General features: G+C 35.8%; 1 protein-coding gene across 11 annotated transcripts in view; it reads left to right on the top strand.

The window, feature by feature from the left end:
• The window catches only part of ANKS1B (ankyrin repeat and sterile alpha motif domain containing 1B), a 1,196,591-nt gene that overhangs the window by 436,624 nt on the left and 737,112 nt on the right, over nt 1–22,855 (top strand). For all 11 annotated transcript variants that reach the window (XM_055118593.1, XM_055118592.1, XM_055118591.1 and 8 more), the window contains exon 11: nt 15,604–15,740. In XM_055118593.1, the coding sequence (XP_054974568.1) occupies nt 15,604–15,740 (137 nt within the window). The remainder of the gene's footprint in view (nt 1–15,603; nt 15,741–22,855) is intronic.

The raw sequence follows: 22,855 nt of genomic DNA, 5'->3' as shown, positions 1-22,855 counted from the left end.
TAAATAATATGTACATATTATGTCAATTATAGTTGATATATACATTCTTACAAATATTATAGGAAAGTTGGTTGTAGAGGAGCTTCTTGATGACAGCATTGTTACTCCATTCATGAAATACTTTTATCTGAAAGCTTTTTAAGAAAGCCTAAAATGTGTTTTGAAACATTTTCCCTGAAATATGTACTAAAATTATTTTACTTCTTCACTATTTTAATAATGCTCATATGGGAGGAAGTATATATTACATTGTGATGAGCTTAATGTAAGATTTAGAGGAAATAATGCAGGAATCCTTAGAGGATTATTGACTGAGCGAGCCAGAGAAGAATACTGAAGGTCATTTTCAAGCTGGGTGTGCCATGATATTTAGTGAGTTGTCCTACAAAGGTTCTACATGTCAGAAGGAAAAGTAGATGTGTTCTGAGAATTTATGTTTTTGTGACTGAAATTGAAGATGAGTAATGGACAAGAAAAGATGAGAGAAGATATAGGAATTTGAGTTCACGCTTACCAATCTGAGACAATGTGGAGCCAATAGAGGGGAAAATAAAAGGAGTGCAATTATCAGATACCTATTTTAGGAAAATAACAGAAACTATCATCTTATTTTTTTCTTGAACATAATAATAAAGAAACATAAATTTTTTGAAAGAGTAAGCTCTTGATTTTTAAAGATAAATTTGTTGCAGTTCACAAGATACTCTTGTACATGTGTGTTTAGCATATATATATGACTATTAGTAACTAGTAATTAATATTTTATTAACAAAATGTCTTTAACTTTCCAACAAAACTTTATGTCATCTCTAACAAAAGCATCACTGATTCCAAAGGATCATGTAGACAATTTCACTGAATCTGAAAAGTTTAGATAAAAGGTCTTGAAGAGGAAAGCAGCCTTTTTTTAACTTTTAAAAAATTTTATTGAATCACTGTGAGGTAGTTACAAGATTTCATGTTTGGCTTACAATCACACAATGATCAAACACCCATCCCTCCACCAGTGCACATTCCCCACTACCAATATCCTGGGTATCCCCCCCCCCTTTCCCACTTTCCCCCTGCCTCCATGGCAGACAATATTTCCCATACTCTCTACTTTGGGGCATTATGGCTTGCAACACAGACCCTGAGAGGTCATCATGTTTGGTCCATTATCTACTTTCAGCACACAACTCCCATACCAACTGATTCCTCCAGCCATCATTTTCTTAGTGATCCCTTCTCTATTCCATCTGCCTTCTCCCCTCTGCTTATGAAGCAGGCTGAGGAAAGCAGCCTTAAAAGAACTTTACTATTATGTGGATTATTGATATTTGAAAGTATTTTTAGTGGGATTGAGAGCATTTCATTTCTACTAATACTATTATTTGAATAGAAAGATTTCTTTTGAGAGAGAGAGAGAGAGTAAGAGGGAGTGTGCCTGCCACGGAGGCAGGGGGTGGGAAGAGGTGGGAGTGGCAGGAGGGATACTGTGAACGTTGGTGGTGGAGAATGGGCACTGGTGGAAGAATGGGTACTCAATCATTGTATGATTGATGCATAATCATAAAAGTTTGTAAGTATGTAACTGTATTCATGGTGATTAATTAAAAAAATAAATGAAAATTGTATTTATTAAACATTATGTTGGTTAACATTGGTTGTCCTTGCTCCTCCTGCAGGGAACTTAGGTTTGTTGAGTTACTCCCACAACAGTGCCCCTGAGGCACACCCAATTTCATCAAACACTAATAATCCTATATTGCTTTTCTCTTTATTTTATGTCACTTGCATGGTTTAGCAAAGTAATTTTGTATGGACACAGGAAGATAATCCATGCTATGCTTCGTAACATGGGAGTTAATTGACTCCAAAATAATATTTACTCCTGGGCATCCATATTTATTTAAGCTTCAGCTGCCCTTAGTTCCTAGCACTTTAAGAACAGGGTCCCGACGAAGGGGCTGGATGGACCAAGGGCAAGCTTTAAGCTACCCTGTTATCAAAAGGGGACAAGCTAAGCACCATAAGTATAATAAGTTAAGAGCATGGTCATGGAACAAACTCTGTCATGATCCAAAAAGAAATAACTGAATAAGGAACCTGCTGGGATTACAAAAGAGCAACCTGGCCTGAGGACTGTGGTCTGGAATATACAGAGATGCCCCCAGGAAGAGCCAACCTTTAAGCTTAATATATATCTTACTGTGTTCATACAAAATGACTAGAAATGTTATAGGAAGTAAATTTACTATGATTATTTAAATGGATTACTAGAAATATTATAAAGGGGCTGGAGCAATAGCACAGTGGGTAGGGCATTTGCCTTGCACGTGACTGACCCAGGTTCTATTCCCAGCATCCCATATGGTCCCCTGAACACCACCAGGAATAATTCCTGAGTGCAAAGCCAGGAATAACCCTTGTGCATTGCCAGGTATGACCCAAAAAAGAAAAAATAGAAATATTATAAGAAGTAAATTTACTATGACTATTTAAATGGATTACTACCTGAGGAAAGGACTGTGTAGACTTTTTATTTCCTCTTGATTCACTTTTGGGAGGTTACATGATTCTAAGAAATGATTTCTCCTAGGTCTCCAGCTTAACTAGTACAGTTGCTCCTTGTAAGATCTCATGATGTCTTGCATTTCTGAAGATTCTGTTGCATTTCTCCTCATTCATTTCTGATCCTGTTTGAATGGTGTATCCCCTTTTTTCCTTGTGAGTCTAGCCAAAGATTTGTCTATCTTACTTATTCTTTTGAAGAAACATCTTCTAGTTTCATTGATTTGTATTATAATGCTTTCTTAGTTTCTGTACTGTTGATCTCTGCTCTGGTTTTTATTATTTTCTTCCTTCTACAGGGATTTGATTGACTTCCTAGTGGTTCTCCTAGGGCTCAGATGTTCATTTATATTTTCAATTTTATCTTTCTCTTCTTTCTGATTAGGCTTGTATTGATATGCATTTCCTTCTAAGTATGGCATTTGCTGTGTTCCATAGGTTTTAATAACTCATTCTTTTATTATTATTAGCCACAAAGAAATTTTAATTCCTTCCTTGATTTCCTCTTTGATTCAGCTGTTATTTTGTAGCTTGTTTTTTAGTCTCCAGTTGTTAGAGTTTCTCCACTTCTTTTTATGTGACATTATGGTCTGATATGATACTTGGTATGATTTTTATGTTTGTGAATTTGTGTGTTTATTTTATGGTGTAACATGTGATCTTGGAAAATGTTATATATGCACTAGAGAAGAATGTATATTGGGCTTTGGGGAGGATGTAAAGCCCTGTATATATCTACTAGCCCCAGCTCTTCTAGTTCTTCATTTAGGATTCTTATTCTTTTACTGACATTCTGTCTAGTTGATCTGTCCAGTGGTGACAATGTACTTTTGAAATCCCCCACTACAATTGCATTTTCATTCATTTGTTTCTTTAGGTTTGTGAGCAAAATCTGTATAAACTTTGATGATTAATAGAGAAGGGATCACTAAGAAAATGATGGCTGAAGGAACCAGCTGGGATGGGAGATGCATGCCGAAAGTAGATAATGGACCAAACATGATGACTTCTCAGTGTCTGTGTTGCAAGCTATAATGCCCAAAAGTAGAGATACAGTTATGGGGAATATTGTCTGCCTTAGAGGCAGGGCGAGGGTGGGAAAGGGGGGATATAGCCGGGATATTGGTGGTAGAGAATGTGCACTGGTGGAGGGATGGGTGTTTGATCATTGTGTGATTGTAACCCAAACCTGAAAGCTTGTAACTATCTCACAGTGATTCAATAAAATTTAAAAAATTATAAAACAAACAAATAAATTTGTATATTTATATTTAATAAAAAACTTTGCTGATTATACATTTGGTGCACATGTTAATTACATTTAGTACTTCTTGATCTATTGTTTCCTTAGCCAATAAATACTGTTCATCTCTATTTCTAATTACTTTCTTTAGAATGAGTGGTGGGCTGGAGCGATAGCACAGCGGTTGGGCTTTCATCTTTCACAGGGCCAACCCATGTTCGATTCCTCTGCCCCTCTCTGAGAGCCTGGCAAGCTACTGAAAGTATGGAGGCCCCCACGGCAGAGCCTGGCAAGCTACCCGTGCATATTGGATATGCCAAAAACAGTAACAGTATGTCTCTCAATGAGAGATGTTATTGGTGCCTGCTCAAACAAATCGATGAGCAATGGGATAACAGTGACAGTGACAGAATGAATGGTGCTTGGTCTGATATAAGTGGCTGTCCCAACTTTTTTCTGTTTACCTTCAGCTTATATGATTGTTTTCTTTCCTTTCACTCTGAGCCTGATTATCGTGATTTTATGTTTTCTGTAAGCAAAAAATGAATGGATTTTGTTCCTGACATATTCTGCCACTGTGTGTCTTCTGATGGGAGTTAAGTCCATTGACATTCAGAGAAATTATTGATGTATAAGGCTGTTTGACATTTTACTATATGAGGTTGTTGTTTCTACAATTGGCTATTTTGTTTCTATAAATAATTTTTCAGTGTTTCGTTCAGGGTTGATTTAGTTATAGCAAATTCTTTCAGCTCTTGTTTGAGAATGGTTTTATCCTTCCCTCCCATCTAAATGAAAGCTTTGCAGGGTAGGGGACTCTAGGTTGAAAGTTTTTTTCAGTGAGTAATTTGAATATGTCATCCCACTCTTATCTTTACTATGCTGCTTCATGTAGTAGATCTGTTGTGATCCTGATATTGGTTCTCTTATATTTAAGTTTCCTTCTCCCTAGAAGCTTTAAATCTATATCTCTCTTTGAATTTTGATTACATTCTTTTCCTGTACTCTTTTCTTGAGTCTGTATATCGGCCTCCCTCCAGAAAGTGGGGAAGTTCTTAGCTATAATCTCTCCTGCCACTTTTCTTCCATTTTCCTATTTTTATCTCCTTTTGATATTCCTATAATTCAGACATTATTCCACTTGCTGTTATCCAGGAAGTACCTTCCATTCTCTTCCATTCTAGTGCTTCTCTTCCCTTTTACCTATCAATGATAGCTTTTATTTTGTCTCAAGTTCATCCACATGGTTGGATGGAATCTGTCATACTCTGAATCAGTTCTTTGAGTTGGTCAAATGTCTCGTCTAATAATTACTTGATTTCACTGGTAAGTGCTTGCCTAATTTCTATTGCCAATTGTAATAAGTGCTGATTTCAGGTCCTTGTGGTCCAGATGAGAGTTTTAATGGGCTTGATGATTTGCCTGGTTTCTATCTCTGACAAAACAGTTGGGTTCCTCATTTTTCTTTGAGTTTTATGTGGGTTAATGTTGGAGGTTTAGATTCCCAGTTACTTAAGAAGTGGTATGTTCAGTTGTTTACACCAGAGGGCTCTACTATTCAGATTTTTTCCTTTACTTTTTAGTGCTGTTAGACTATGACAAGAGGCTTTTTGAACTAATCATTCCATTTAGTTGACAGAGATACATATGATTACAAGTTCAGTGAAGTATAATTGTTTCTCTCACTGGACTCAAAATGAAGAGTGTTCAGTAATAATCTAATGCAGAATCTATCATGTCTGTGTGGTTTTAGGTTTGGAGAATTAGAGCTGATGTCATGTGGGGGAATTCCTGATATTGGGGAGACTCCTGATATAGGGCTGGGGTCTGTGAAGGGGAAGCCTGCAAGGTTCCAGGCACAAGGCTTTCAATTCGGACCAGGCCATGGTGAGAGGGAGCAGGTAGGCAGAGTCCCAGTGCCCAGAAGCACACCAAAAGATCTTGATAATAATAATAATAATATATATGTACAATAGTAGAAGATAGAATTATCTCTAAATTAGGAAAAGATAACTATTACTTACGATCCAGTTTTATTTCCATTGTGAGTATGAAAGTAGAGAGATAAGTTTGGATTTAATAGTACTATAGTTTCGGGGCTGGAGAGATAGCACAGCGGGTAGGGCTTTTGCCTTGCACGCGGCCGACCCGGGTTCAAATCCCAGCATCCCATATGGTCCCCTGAGCACGGCCAGGGGTAATTCCTGAGTGCAGAGCCAGGAGTAACCCCTGTGCATCGCCAGGTGTGACCCAAAAAGCAAAAAAAAAAAAAAATAGTACTATAGTTTCTATTTTACTTTCTGGGGGTCTATTGAAACTATTCAATATGATTTCAAAAGCCATGAAAGGCATGAGGCTTTTCACTAAATATGTAAAGTTTTCATTATGATCAATGTATTTCATTTATGATATATGAAATTGTCATCATGAATATCCACATAATTTGAAAGCATATTAGCATATCAAGGACATTTTTGTTCAAATGATAATAAAGTAAATGATAATAAAAAATGATAATAAAAATGATTATAGATATATCTTACACTCAAATTCCACTTATTCAAAGTAAATTAGGGTTCCTGACTAATGTAGATTTCTAACAAAAGTTATATTGTTGCTGAATTTAATCTACTTTTTCTTGGATTTACTGATATTTTCAGTAAAATTCATGACTTCAAGAGTTACTCTGTACTTTTTTAATTTACACATCAAATTTATTCTCTGAATTATCTTTTGATGTGCCTACATGCACACACTTGATAATATATCAAACACATCTTGCAGATGGCACATAAAAGAAATAATCCAGTAAACTTTGTTTACATGTATTAAAAATTGAGAATTGATAGCTTTCCTGGGTAGGAATTTTATTCACTAAATAAGAAATTAAGTCTTCTCCATAAGATCACAGCATGGTGTGATAATCTACTATTCTCATTTCCTGAACTTTGTTAAGTAGTGAAAGATTTTTAAGATACTCCTATATTTGTATTTCTTTTTATAATTATGATGCTTTTCTAAGATATGTGATATGAAATGAACATGAATCTCTAGGTAATTAAATGGCTTATATTTAATAATGCCTATATCTGACACTGCTTATTATAATAAGAAGATCAATAAGTTCATATCTTTGAATTAAGAATGAATTCTTGTTTCCTATTTAGTATTTTTTTTCTATGCAAGTTTTTGACAAGTAGTATTATTCTTTTAAACTAAAGTTGAGGTACAGGATGTGGTTCAATGTGTAGACACTTAACTTTATGTGAGTAAAACGCTGGGTTCAATTCCTAGCACTAAAAAAATATATCACCAAACCAAACCCAAAAAAAGCAAAATTGATAGATGATTAAATTAAATAAATAATTAAATCAATTAAATTGTTATAGTTAAACATTTAGCTTCATTGTTAAATTATGAATATTTTAAAATTTATTCTCATCAGTATTTTGCAAAAACATTAACAAATATTAAGTGAATGATTGAAAATACATAAGATGTCTTAAATACTGATTTTCCTGTAATACTATGACTGTTTTACTTTATTTGTCTTTTTGGTTTTTTTTTTCTTTTTGGGTCACACCCAGAGATGCTCAGAGGTTACTTCTGGCTCTGCACTCAGGAATTACTCCTGGCGGGGCTCAGAGGGCCTTATGGAGATACTGGAAACTGAACCTGAGTTAGACACACGCAAGGCAAATGACTTACCCACTGTACTTTCGCTCTGACCCCACTATGAGTACTTTAAAATTGAGCTCTGGCTTTTAATGAAATGAACCCATGGTAATGAATGATAGTGCAATATGTAGTCATATTAAATGTATGATGTCTAGTTTGAAAAAACCCCTAGTCCAATTAAAGAGGAACACAGAAACAAATTATAATCACTGTGATAATGTATGTTAATGCACAGGAAACTTATATAGGAGAGCCACATAATTCACCATACATTTTCATACTCATCCTTCATTAAATTTTTCTCTCAGTCTCACAGTAGTTGTTCAAGACAGACTTCTTCGCTTTAGAGGGTTGACTCTAGATCTGAGGCCAATGAAGGCTGGGAAGATATCCAAGGTCAAAAGCAGTGCTATGGCAAAGTGCACGCTGAAGTGCTAAGAGCATAAATCATGAAAAACATTGTAAAAAATGGAGGAAAAGACAGAAAATAGAGGGACAACTAGAAGGGAAGTAGAAAGTGATTTAGAATAACCTGAACTTGTTAAATAAATGTGTTTATTTATACTCCTGCATTATTATTGTAAAAGGATTGGAAAATTTATGAGGTCTGGTATGTGGTCCTGATTGCCTAAACATTATTTATTTCTTGGCTTACAGCTTTCTTCAGTCCCTTTCCAATTGCATAGGAGAATCCTGATTTTTTAATAGGTGCCCTTCTTTGATTGACCTTGTATTTCCAGAGAGGTTAACTTCTTTAATCCCAGTCATCTAGGGAGCTGGTACTCTTAATCTAAGCCTACTGTTATTAGTTATTTAATTAGACATCAACACTAGATACAAATAAAGCTTTTAAGACATACACACAAATAATAGATATTATAGGTATCTATGCTTCTTATTATTTGATTAAAAGTCTTTGGTCTCTCACTGGGGGCTACTGTGGTAGGCTAGGGACGAAGTATAATTTGAAGGAGGACAGAGCCAAGACAAGAGGAATCTTAGCTCTGATGCTTAGCACTTGGAGCAACTCTGATTACAGGGAATAATCAGAGTCCTATTTCTTAATATAGTTAAGGGTAAGTTTTATATTAATTACTACTCAGTTATCTGATCAACTAATGAGCAGATACATAATCTGGCTCTCTAAGAAAATTTAGAAAGCCAGATAGAATAAAAAGGGAAAGAGCAAAAGGGACATAAGATGAAGTTTGGATAAACCAATCCAAACTTATAGTTACCTAAGCTTCCATTTGTGTAAGTAAGTGATATATTGTTAATGCACATTCAGACCTACAGGTGCTTTCCCAGTCTTTTTGTAATAATTTCTTTAAGAACTTAGAGCAAAATGGGAGTCAATATACCACCTAAGGATTGAATTATGTTGCGTGTCATATTGCACTCTTTAAATGAATAGATGTACACATATCTTGGTTTCACATTAACTGGATCAGTTCACAGAAGAATGTGTGAAGTACATAAGCTCCTATGCAATATATATATTTTTATTTTTGTGTTTTTTCTGATTGCAATTTTGAGGTTTACAAAACTGTTGCAAATGGTTTCTCATGTACATAATTTCCACACCATACCATCACCAGTGTACCCACCTCTCTACCCCAAAGTTGCTATGCAATATTTTGAGCAAGGATTGAGAAAAGTGTCTATACATTTATTTGTAATTTTTGAAGTGTCTTTTGTTCCATTTTTCTCTTAGAATGTTATTTTCCCATCATATGAAATGATTTGTGCTATTATATCAAATCACTGGTAACATTAATTCATAGCAGTTGAACAGTTTTTTTCAGTGGTTAGTATTTGAGTGTTGAAAATAAAATGCAACTCGGGACCCCTGAGAACAATTAGGCTGAATTCATTCCAGGACGGACTGAGAAGAAAGTAGATGCTAAGATGGACATTGGTATGAAGGAGGTCAATTAAGAGTGATCTTGAAAGCAATGAATGTGGAAGAGATGCTTGATAGGGCAAGTGAGGTTTGTGATTCTTCTCAACAAAGGCTTCCACAGACTCCCCAGGGAACTTTGAAGCTAGGATTGTCTTTTGAAATAATCTTCATTGGTCACTAGTCAGAGCCTTTGTACTTCTGAGATAAACAGACTTTGAAGTTGATTGCTCCTAGAGGGATCAGGGCCTTGTGTCAAGCAATTCTGTTACTCTAAGATAGTTCTCCAAAGGAGCTGCTAGTGACAAATGTCCATTAGCAGTACATCAAAAAAAAAAAAAAACCTGGAAGAATCAATCTTCTGATATATGGGGAAATTGGGTGACACATTAAAATGTCAGCTACAAATTGAATTAAGATTTGACTCAGAATGAATGGCCAGATGGCAAGAGGAATGAATGTAGGTCTTGACAAGTGAATCATTAAATGATGGTCCATTTTATCAAAGTACAATAAGTAAGCAAGTAAAGACAGAAAAATATTTGATAGAATAAAATGGTATATATGAAAGATCTCAGTGAGATTGAACAGTAGGTATAGTGTGAGTGAGGGAAATGAAAGAATAAAATGATCACATCGCATCTATTATAATGAGTTTTTAGAGACTAAGATGCACATATGAAGTGGTTGCTGTTTGTAATGAAGAACACAGGTGACATGGAAACTGAATAGCGTTAAGGTAAGGATCACATGAGTAGAAATCAAAACATCCATGCACTTAGGTGTGTGCTTGAACATCTATAAGAAAACTGAGAGTCCTCTGGAGGCCGCAGACTTAGAGCAGAGAACAGGGCTGAAAAACATAGACTGGGAGAAATGTGTGAAAGTAAGTAGAACTTCCCCTAGTGATAGATGTGACTCAGTTACAGCCTATAGCAGAATGTGAAAGCTCACTTTCACAGGAATGTCATACCTGGAATATTTAGTCTCTTGTGAGAGTCATTGTCTGCTTAGCAATGCTGATCTGATTTTGGCTTTTGGGCCACAGCTGGTGGTGCTTAGGGTTTACCCCTGCGCTTAGGAATCACTCTTAGTGGTGCTCAGGGGACCATATCGGGTGCCAGGGACGGAACCTGGGTCTTCCATGTGCAAGGCAAATGCCCTAACCACTGTATTGTCACTCTGGCCCTGTGTTTACACCTGACTTTATTTTTTATTAAATAAAAAATTTACTGGATCATCGTGAGATAGTTACAAACTTGCATGATTGCTTTTCATTCGAACAATGCGCAACTACCCATCACTCCAGCAGTGCACATTTTCCACCACCATTGTTCCCAGTGTTCCACCCGCCATCCCTACCCTACCCCACTCCCTGCCTCTGTGGCAGGTACAGTCTTTCTTACTCTCTAATTTTGGGCATTGTGATTTGCTATATAGATACTAAGAGGTCATCGTGCTTGGTTCTTGGTCTACTTTCAGCACATATATCCCAACTTGGGCGATCCCTCCAATCATCGTTTACTTGGTGGTTCCCTGTCTGTCCTAACTGCCTTTCCCCCAGCATGTGGGGCCAGCTTCCAAACCAGGGTGTGATCTTCCTGGCCCTTATTTCTACTGTCCTTAGGTGTTAGTCTCATATTATGCTACTCTATATTCCACAAATGAGTTCTGACTTTCTCTTTTTGACTAATTTCACTTAGCATGATACTCTCCATGTCCATCCACTTACATGCAAATTTCATGATTTCATCTCTTATAACAGCTGCATAGTATTCCATCTACACCTTACTTTTTTAAAGTAAGGTGTAGATGGAATACCAGCCACCATGCTGCCAAATTATCCCAGGTAGATTGATCTCTATCTGAAAACTGCAACCTTCTTAAAAGAAATTGAGGGAAGCAGATTTCCCTCCCTTTCAGATAGACCTAGCAGCAGACACACAGAGTTTTTATAGTCAGGTTGAGGCCTTGGACTCCTTGATGTCTTCTAAGCATTTATGAGAGATAGTTTTCCAGCTCCTGCTGCATACCCAGCAACTAAAAGTTATACTTCATGAGTTGTAAGCGAATATTATTATTACTTTTATTGCATTAAGACTTTCTACAACAACCTCCTCAAGCTACTCAATTATAATGTATGCATATGGCTAATAATAGAAATAGTTACTTTTATTGAGTCCTTATTTTGTGCCATGTTAAACACACACTCAGCTCTCTTTAACACAACAGCTTGAGAAAAGCATTCTTGTAGATGAGGGAACTGAGGTTACTTATGTGAAGCTTAGGTTGTTTTATTCCAAGTCTAAATCCATTGTATATGATCCATAGCTTCCTTACTACTTTCTGCATAAATGTTAGATTCTATTCCAGCAGGATTATTTATTCCATAAATATGTCTAACTTTATTCCATAAAGCTATCTTTTTGGTCATTTTACTTCCAAATGTTGGAATGCATTTTATTCTTCAATTTTTATCTCTAATCTGTTTAATCTTTCAGAGACCTGCTTAAGCACTATTTTTATGATACCTTTCCCGATTCCCCAGCCAGAAGTAATCTCAGTTTTATTTGTTAGCTATATGGCAGCTAGCATAGACTTTGCTGCACTTAAACTGTTCAGTACATGCTAGTGAATGATGTCAAAACTCTGCTCTATAAAGCTGCACATGAATTATTTTGTATTCATAGGATATTTTTCTTCTAAAGCTCAAGTAAACTAGATGTATCTTTTACAAAGCTTCTTGTTATGAAGGAAACTGATAGTCATAATGTATAATCGGATGCATAATAGGAAATCTGACTACAAGATAAATTTCTCTTTCTACATCCGAGATTGCAATTCTACTTAGTAATTTTCTCTGAACAGTGTTAACACACCTCATTTCCTTCCATCAGCAATGCTTTGTAGCTGCAGGTGTGGAGTGTAGATGGACCATGTAAAACTATCTTGGACACAGGATATAATTTAGCAAAATATGCTGAATAATTAGTATTTTCATAAGTAATATAATAAAGGATATTTGGAATAAGTCCACTTCGTAAGACTCTTTTGTTATGTTTTTATAATGTGCTCCTCCCCTGGATTTTTGTCAGAAGGTACATAGAACTTGTAAACTCTAGACCACCTTTCTTTATGTATTTTAGGATGCTAATGATAGTTGCCAGTGGTGACATGCTGGTTTTGTTTCATTTATTTTGTTTCACTAAGTGTTTTTTTTTAAATGAATTGAGCTGCAGTATATATAGGAGATGTAAATCTCTGTGAAAATGCGCCCTAGCCTAGAAGAGAAAAAGAGCAGAGTATGGGAGTATAAAATCACATTACAGTGGTACAGATCATGGATTCAGAAGACCGAGACACTTAGAGTGTTTTCTAAATAATTTAGTACTTGATTACCAACTTCCTAGTTCTGTTTTAAATTACTTAAAAGACATTCAAGAAGCACTTGCCGTAAAGTCTGCATTGACTACCGGAGCAGTTTTTCTGACTTTGATGCAAAGGCAGTTAACTGGATCATTTCTTGTGGTGAATCATTCCTCAAGGGATCATTTCGTATTCCTGGAATTAAATTCAGTTGCTACCAATTTGTGTTGATAGCTTAAAGATACTGAACTCAAATCTTACTCAAGTACCCATAATCATTGCTCTAGCTATATTATCTACAAAGTATTACTATGTATTTTCCTGTCTTCCTCTTCTGGATTCTTTTCCTCTTCCATATTTCATCTCATATTAATGATATTTGGTTTTATAGAAACAAGAGAAATTCAAATTTATTACTCATACTAAATGTCTGACGGTGTGCTAGTGATTTTTCATGTGTATTGTATCATTATAATCTGGATGCTTAAGCCCTAGAAGATAGTTATTAATCATTTTCATTTTTTAAGTTGAGAAACACTAAAACTCAAAGACATTAAATTGTTTAACATTGAAAAGGAACATTTTTTGCAGCCTTCAGAGACTCACTATCTGGTACTAGAGGATCACTTTGGATGCCATTCCCAGCAGCTGCAGCGAGGAAGGTTAACACCACTTCTGATAGTTCTACGCTTTGGGCTACTGTTGGTGCCTGGGGACCATGAAGTCCTATATATTAACTTCCTTTTTTTCTTCTAAATTTATCTCCAACTTTTTCCTAATATAAATAAAAAGTATATATGCTTCTTTATATCCCCATGCTTTCATATTTTTGGCATTCTTGTCTGAAAACTGAAGCCTTTCAATATGAGTTTGCTTCCAAGCCATAGTGTGATCATTTTTACCCCCGTCTTAACACTGTGCTGCTTCATTTACCTGTTATCAATTCTCAAGTTGTATTGCATTATCATTGTTCTCATGTTTGGTACCATAGTTGGCTACGTCTCAAGATGTTATGTTAATTGAAGTCATTTAAAAGGATTTCTAAGAGATTTTAAAAAAAGATTTTTTGTTGCAGATTTAAGATTGAAAAAGTTGCCCCCACATACAAATATACACTATAGAGGATTGCCAAATTGTCATTAAAATAGCATTTGTTTTCTTTGTGTTGGCAATTGTTCTATAGAGAACATTTCTTCCTTTTCCAAGCATTTTAAACATCCTAAATCTGTATCTTTCCCCGCCTTCCCTTTGTTGCTATGATGACCTGGGGGAATGCACATTAGGTTACAGTTTATGACACTTCTAACGTGTGTGCATATACTTGTTGGGGGTGCAGTGGAGATCTTGAACTTTTGATAGTGCCAAGGATCACAAATGGCAGTGTGAAGTGACAGAATTTGGTCATTTGGGTAAGGCTGGGATGGAATTCCAAGACTTATCCTTGAAGATAAGCAGTATGTCACTGATCTGTCTCTGGGTTAACAAACTGCATTTTGGAGATTGTTTTGCTCAGGAAAATTGAAGAAGAAAAAATTTACACAGCTTGCTGATGATTTTTTGCATGATTTTTTTCTTATTCTAGCCCCATTCCCAGCCTCCAGCCCGTGCTTACTTGAGGTGGTAGCTTTAATTTTCTCTATGTCAATGTTTAGCAAAGTGGGTGGCATGCCACACCAACCTACACCCACCTGCTCCAGATGCTAGATTCTGGAACAATCCAGGCTAGCAGTAGTAGTTCATTCAATGGAGGGTATACTTTCGGTTCATTCTCTTAATGAAAGTAGATTCACAAGGAGCACCAAGTCATTTATTTTCTGAAAAGGAAGTCATTTATTTTTTGGTAGGCCAAATAAATTTGAGTGACTTTGATCTATACAAGCAAACCATTTTGCACAAATGTCAGTTTTTCATCAAGTTCAAGTCACTAGGATTTTTCTCAGAGAGTGATTTCTGGGAAAAGTGCTGCAAGCTGGCTTGCATTTGGAATTTGTGAATCATAGAGATGTGAAATTTATGATTTAATGCATATTAATGCTTATTTGAAAGATCATGGGAAAGAACCATCCCAATCATATTAAAAGTTTCATACTTTTTTGTTAAGGTAAAAGTTTAACCATTCGTATAGTTGTTGTAATCTATTCATATAGTTGTTACATTTTTGTTTGTTTATTTGTTGGGACCTGAGTGATAGCACAGAGGGTAAGGTGTTTGCCTTGCATGCGGCTGACCCGGGTTCGATTCCCCTGTCCCTCTCGAAGAGCCTGGAAAACTACCAAGTATCCTGCCTGCACGTCAGAGCCTGGCAATCTACCTGTGGCGTATTTGATATGCCAAAAACAGTAACAAGTGTCACAATGGAGACGTTACTGGTGCTCGCTCTAGCAAACTGATAAACAGTGGACAACAGTGCTACAGTGCTACAGTTTGTTTGTTGGGTTTTGGGCCATACCCAGTGATTCTCAAGGGTAACTGCTGACTCTGCAGGAATTACTCCCAGCAGTGCTTGAGGGACTGTATAGAATGCCGGGAATTAAATCTGGGTCAGCTGCATGTAAGGAAAGCACCTACCTCCTGTACTGTCTCTCCACACCCTGTTGATGCTATCTTAACCACTGACCTATGATCATGAGGTGAGTAACAAAACTCATCCTTTGTAGAGCACTACAGTAATTTACCTTTTTAAAAGAGAACAGTGCATCCATTAAATAATCTTTAAAGTATACTATTGAACATATTTCTTTTTATTATCTTGTAATTGATACCACTTTTAAGCTGAAATGCCAACTGATGTTCTCTAAAATAATGTCAGTCTTAAAAGGCAAAATGAGTTATTGGTTCATAGAAGTTTTATTTTTATTCACAGAAAATGCCTCTGAGGTAGCAATTACTGCCCCAGGAACTAGTAACCATAGAAACAGTTCGACAGGCCCGACACCTGACTGCTCACCTCCATCCCCAGACACTGCCCTCAAGAACATTGTAAAGGTGATTCGACCCCAGGTAAGTGCCTAGGATGACACCATCCTCTCTGTAATGCATTTTGCTTTAGGAAAGAGTGCTTACATATCACTAACATTGCAGTGCTTAAGCTATTTTATGATATATAAATCAATTTTTGGCTTACAAGGAGGAAATTGAGTGTTCTTTGAGTCACACCTAGAGGTTTTTAGGGATCATTCATAGGAGCAATCGGGAAACCGTATGCAGTACCAAGATCAAACTGGGGTCAATCTCATGCCAGGTACGTGCCTGAATCCCTGTGCTATCACTCTAGCCTAAAGAGAATTGAGTAAGCACGTTTCCTTCCCTTAGAGCTGATGAAACACACTGGACTCTCTATTGATTTAGAGGGAAAATGAATTTGTTTATTATATTTTTTAAAAAGTGAAGCTTAGAAAAATGACTGTCTCACATCACTTTCCTCTTATAATATTTTAATAATTATGTTTCAGTTATAGAACTATTATATGCATTTTTATGGTTCGTACTGCTTTTGTCCTCATTTCTCTAGGCATGCAGTATTGTTTGGGATTACTTCTCTATTCTCTAATTCCAGACTTGTTTGTGTATTTTCTTGAAATTCTCCTTTCCTTATGGTAACTAATTTTATCTGTGTTTGATTTTGCACCTCTCATTGCTCCTTATTTGCTTCCAGAGCTCACTTTTCTCTATCTGGTCTCTTTTTATCTTTTGTTCCTTTTTTTCCTAATTCTTGTCAGTATGGATTTCTTTCTCTTCCCCCTTCTCTTTCAGTTGGATTTCCCAGTAGGCGGTTTGCAGGCAAGCTTTAGAAATATCACTGGGACAAGCTGTTCTGTGATATTTCATTGAAAATAGCACATATAAAGCTGTTTGCATTATATTTTTGCCAACAGATGGACTCAAAACATGGAATTGATAGTGTTCTCAACCTGGCTCATTCTGAATGGGTCTCATAAAATCCAAGGAAGGGAGAGTTTGGATCCAATCAATGCCATTCACCATCTACTTAGACATATAGTATGAGTGTATTATTTGAACAAGTAGGACAAGTGACTTTTAATATAGTATTGATATATATGAGAAAATGATTTGCTTAATGTCTTATTTTCTTTATCATAACTTATTTATATATTTTATCATTGCTGTAACCTTCACTAATAAACTGGCAATTTAATTTTACAAATATATAGCGCTTAGAGAACACCCTCACATAAATTGTTTAATTTAAACTTCATCATCTCTAAGGAAGTATATATTCCCTTGTTATGGATAAAGATGTGGGTGTACCAAAAAGACAAAATTATGCAACTGATTTGAAGTTCTTCTACTTCTCCTGCTTCTTTCTTGAATATTATTTCCACCAATCTAATTCATATGTTGCAAAAATCTTTATGACCTTGAACAACTTATTACATCTTTGTGAAAATGGGACTTACAGATTCATTTAGGTCTAGGTAATATTTCATTCAGTGTCCCAACATGTGGAGAGAGAAAATGTCTTCAAAATCACTTCTTTCTCTTCAGGGAAATTTAACCTAGTTTATTAGCTTGAAGAAATAAACTCCACTAAACCCAGGTTTAGATGCTAAATGTCACATTTATTATTGTTGTTTCTCTCATTATGTAAAGGAGTTTGTCAAATTATTGCACAATTTCTACATTTCCAGAAGTTTTAACTACTTAGAGAAGATTTTGCCCCATATTTGTCAAAAAATTGCTAAATATATTTATTATACAGGGGTAAACTCCCTATTAGTAGTAAATGGGTTTATTTATTCACTGAATGAAAAAGCTTACTTTCTACATACCTATAATTTAATCAACCCCAAGAAATCTTACTCCATAAATACTTTTTATACTATATTATATTTTCATCTATTAAAATGACAAACTTTGTAGAAAACTGTATATTTTATTTTAAAATAATACATTCTATCTATTTTGTCTCCATTCCTTAGTCTGTCCACGCTTCTATGCCTAGAGCAGTAACTATTTCTGTTTTCCATACTGAGAAGTTATAATGATGATTTAGGGAGGGGAAATTAAGTAAGAAAATCAGGAAATGAAGGATAATGCTATTTAAATTGAACCATATATTGTTTGTAGTAAGTATACAAATAATGGGAAAATAATTGCTAGGGTTTTTAATTGGGAAAGAATATAACCTCAGTAGTCCTACTCGACCTTTGCCCTCAGGGACTTTGGTACTTATTATTCCTTATGTATTCTGATCTCACGGAGTGCTTCACTCATTCTACAGAACAGAGAATGGAATGACAAAATGTATATAATGATGAGGGGATATTGGGCTAGAACATGTGATTTCAAAAAAGGATTTAGAGACTTGAGGATTAGTTGAGGATGGCAAAATAGATGGAACAGGGGACTCTCAGTGTGTTCTGACAGGTCATAGATGTGTCAGGGATTGAGCATTGTTGAGAGCTACTGTTCTAATGAAAAGATAATTATTGGTTAGCTTATATAAGAGTCTATATTTTGGTCACAGGTTTAATCTTCCAAAATGTTACCTAATTCTGGTTTCCTGTCTTTCAGTGCAAGAAATGTGAAGTTAGACTGACTTGAGAGTATTGAAATACTTTTTTTCACATTTACAAATTAGAAATATATCCCATGGTTGAAAGTTATCTTATCACACTTACAACTGGTGATGGGCTTTGAAAATAAAAATAGAGATGCTACTCCTATTCACAAATGTATATTTCTTTGGCTAGGCCATAGCAGATGCATTCTGTCTTATGAGGAGTATAATATAGAATAGAGGAGAGATTTAAAAAGAACTTTCATCTCATTCAATACAAGAAGCCACTGATTAGACTGAGCAAATTATGTTACTTTCACTTTGCTTCATTTATACCTTAATCTAGTCTACTGTTTATAACATTACTTACAAATGGAGAATTTTCATTGTAGCGAAGCCATCACATGACACAGGGAAGGTCATTTAATTTAATGCATTTGTTTGATTAGTGTGTTATTTACTTGAAAGCCACAGAATTTGTAGTGTTTTTTATCACCATGCAAAAAAAGTAAAATCAAAATGGATTAAAGATCTTGATATTAGAACTGAATTGATAAATTATATGAGGAAAACACAGGTACAACATTTATGACATTGAATCTAGAGGTATCTTCAATGATTCAATGCCATTGGCCAAGCAAATGGTAGCAAAGATAAGCAAATGGGAGTAAATCAAATTAAGAATCTTCTGCACTGCCATAGGAATAATGACTAAAGTAAAAAGACACCCCACAGTCTGGGACAGAATATTCATCTGATAAAAAGTTGATATGCAAGGTACATAAAGCATTGGTAGAACTTAAGAAAAAATAAACCAACACTATGAACAAGAGAGAAGATATGAATACAAGTATACTTAAAGAAGACATACAGATGGCCAAAAGGTACATGACAAAAATGCTCTTTGTCACTTATCAGGAAAATTCAAATCAGTATAAAAATTAGATATATCATACCAGTGAGACTGTCACATCAGAAAGAACAAAACTAACCAGTGTTGGCATAAATGTGGAGAAAAGGTGATTTTACAACTGCTGATGAGAATGTCAACTGGTCTAATCTTTTTAAGAAAACAAGATAGACACTTATTAAAAACCTAGGAATTGAGTTTCCATCTGACCCAATATTCCACCTCTGGGCATTTTCTATTCAAAAAAGATATTTGCTTTCCTATGTTCTTTGTAGCATTATTCACTGTAGTAAAATCTGGAAATAACTCAAATATCTGAGACATATGGCTGGATTAAAAAAACTATTTTATATATATACACACACACACATATATATATATGTATATGTATATATATATGTATATATATATATATACATATATATATGAAACCCTGTGCCATGTAATCCCACCAACGGCCAACATCCAGAGACTATAAAACAAAGCTCTGGGAAGAGAGTGAGAGAGTGATGCAGAGTGTCCTGCCCCCTGCGTCTGGCTGTCTTCACTGGGGCCCCCTCAGAGGGGTTGGGTTGCCTTTTCCTCCCTGACCCAAGCAGAGTTTTGACAGTTGAAGACCTCCGGAACCCAGCCACAGCCATGCTCAAGGCCACTCTCCACATGTTCAGACAAGTCTCATGCATGAAGGGACTGGCAGAGGAACCCAGGTGTGTGGGACCCGGGGCTGAGATCTCCAAGCCTGCTCAGATTGGGAGTGGGCCTTTTCCACCCAGACCTTCCATTTTCCAGTAGTTTGGCAACCACAATCACAAACTGTCCCTGGCGCCATGTAATCCCACCAACATCCAGAGACTATAAGACCAAGCTCCCAGTAAAAGATATATACATACCTCTTAGAGAGCCCAGAGAGCTACCGAGAGTATTCCGCCCGCATGGCAGAGCCTGGCAAGCTACCCATGGCGTATTTGATATGCCAAAACCAGTAATGATAGGTATCATTCCCCTGACCCTGAAAGAGCCTCCAATCGTTGGGAAAGACAAGTAAGGAGAGGCTGCTAAAATCTTAGGGATGAATGTGATAGAGACATTACTGGTGCCTGCTCAAGTAAATCAACGAACAACAGGATGACAGCAATACAGTGATATGCATATGTAAAATAGAATACTAGTTGGCTTTAAGAAAACATGACATCCTACAATTTGCTGCTATGTGAATGATCTGGAAAGTATGCTGAGTAAAGTTAGTCAGAAGGAAAGGGACAGACACAAAATGATCCCCCTAATATGTAGGGTATGAAAAAAACATAGTAGGAAAATAAAAAATAATGTCGAAAGGCAGCAGAAAATGAGAAATGATGTTCACTGCAATCTTAGCATAGGGGTGTAGTGTGGCAGTGAGTAGGATGGGAACTGGAGGACGGACACTGGGACACTGGTAAAAGGAAGGGGAGTTTGGTGGAGGGTGTCATGCTGGAATATTTTGTACATGAAACACTGCCTTTAGTAGTTTTGTAAAACATAGAGCCTAAAATTTTTCTAAATTATATTAAGCCTAAAAATCTTTTAAGATACATATTTGGATGGCCATGGTTTCTCTGTTCAGTTGATATGATGAATTACATTAATTTGTGGCTTTAAATAAAACCTTGTGTTTCCAGAATAAATGCCATGTAGTTATTATACCTTACTTAACTTTATTGGTATTATAGTTGATAGAGAAAACAGATGAAGTATTATTAGATGGAGTGATAATTTAAATATAGGAAGTCAAAAATTACCAATGGTTTGACTTTGGTTGTCTACAATTTTGGAATGGTATTAATAAATATAGGACAGACTTGAGAACTAGTTCATTTTGATGAGAAAGATCATGGCATAACTGAATTTGTAAATGTATTAAGTGTGGAGCTCTGACGAGGGAGGTATACATATAAGGATTTAACAGAAATTTACATAATCTGATGGGAAAAGAAATACCAAAGAAAGGAGATGGAGGCAGTATTTATACTTAAAATATTAATATTTGTTAATTAGTAATTTGATTTTTAATGGAATGGATATTATGTAGTCAATTAAATGAGAAGAAAATTGAGAACCAGGAAGTTTGAGTGACTATGTATAGTTTACAAAGAAAGTCTTCAAAAATAAGAGAAAGAGAGCATTAAGAAATATCAAGAATGAAGATAGAGAATTAGGAAAAACAGAAAAGGAGAAAATAAAATTGAAAAAATATTTAGTCAGCATTGCCAAAATGTGTTGAGAGCTTGAGAAGATTGCAATGTCAAGATTCAATTTCCCTCAAGTGGCAAAGGTGAATGTTTATCTTGCAAAGTTCTGAGAAACTGGAGAAAAACAGGGTCCTGGTTGTAGATTAGTATTTTTGTTTGCTTTTGTTTTGTAGTCACACACCTCTGTGCTCTGTTCTTCCTTCCTGCTCTGTTAGGAATCACTCCTGCTGTGCTTGGGGAACTATATGTGGTGCCAGATCAAATTTGGGTCTACCACATGCAAGGCCTCTTATTCCAGTTATAGCTCTCTGGACTCTAATTAAAAATATTAATTAATGTATTAATTCAAAAGACTGATTTTTTTAATAATTTGGTAATAAAGAAATCAGTATGGTTATAGATTGAAAGAAGGGCAGAGTTGAGGAGACAGTTTTTCTATTATTTCAGGATGTATGCTATTAAGCTTGGGTATATTAAGGTTAATTGGAGACATATGAATGATTGAGACAGAAATGTTAAGTTCTATAATAGGATAAAAGAATAAATCTAATTAATTTCAAAGTTACAGTTGTCAAAGCACTGGGTTCTTGGCTTTGCTCTGGGTTATGGCTGTCTTTGCATATGATTTCTTTTCTACTGTTTCATAACACAAGTCAAAACTAACATGAGAGGGCATTTGAGAAGTGATTAAAGGTAGAGGCAGAAGCAATTCAAGGTAGAGGAGGGAAAAAAGCTATTTTAGATAATTTAACAGATAAATCATCCAAGCAGGAGATAACTTTTGATCATTATAGTAACATATTTAGTGAACGTTGGTAGAGGCACTCAGGAAGTCAACCTGGAAAATTGCAAAGTTCCGATTTATTTGAGGTGTTGCTGGTGTCACCTAGATTCTATAACACCTACATCTGATCCTAAAAAGAATTCAGAAGTTTGAAATGACTTCGGTTAGCACTCATTCTTATCGAAGCATGCTCTCTCTCTCTCTCTCTCTCTCTCTCTCTCTCTCTCTCACTCTTTCTCTCTGTAACAAATGCATGCTTGCACACATGCCACACACACACACACACACACACACACACACCATCATAAGGGTAAATCAAAGAAAGAAAAATCAAGACCTTCTTTTACTTCACAGATTATGGGAGCTGATCTGAGGAAAAATAAGCTGATTCTGAACTTCTAATGATGATAGACTTTGTTTTCATCTGTTATTAACTTAACTTAATTGGAAGAAAAAAGAATTTTGAACATTTTTCATTCTTTTGGAATTTTTTGTGCTTAGTGAACTAATCGTCATCATCATCATCATCATCATCATCCCATTGATCATCGATTTTCTCAAGTGGTCTTAGTACCTTCTCCATTTGTCCTAACCCTGAGATTTTAGAAGCCTCTCTTTACTCGTCCTTCCCAACGGTGCCGCACTGGAGGCTCTTTCAGGGTCAGGGGAATG

This window comes from Sorex araneus, chromosome 10 (assembly GCF_027595985.1).
Source record: "Sorex araneus isolate mSorAra2 chromosome 10, mSorAra2.pri, whole genome shotgun sequence".
Classification (NCBI taxonomy): domain Eukaryota; kingdom Metazoa; phylum Chordata; class Mammalia; order Eulipotyphla; family Soricidae; genus Sorex; species Sorex araneus.
The sequence above is the reverse complement of the archived record's forward strand: the minus strand, read 5'-3'. Positions and strand labels throughout refer to the sequence as shown.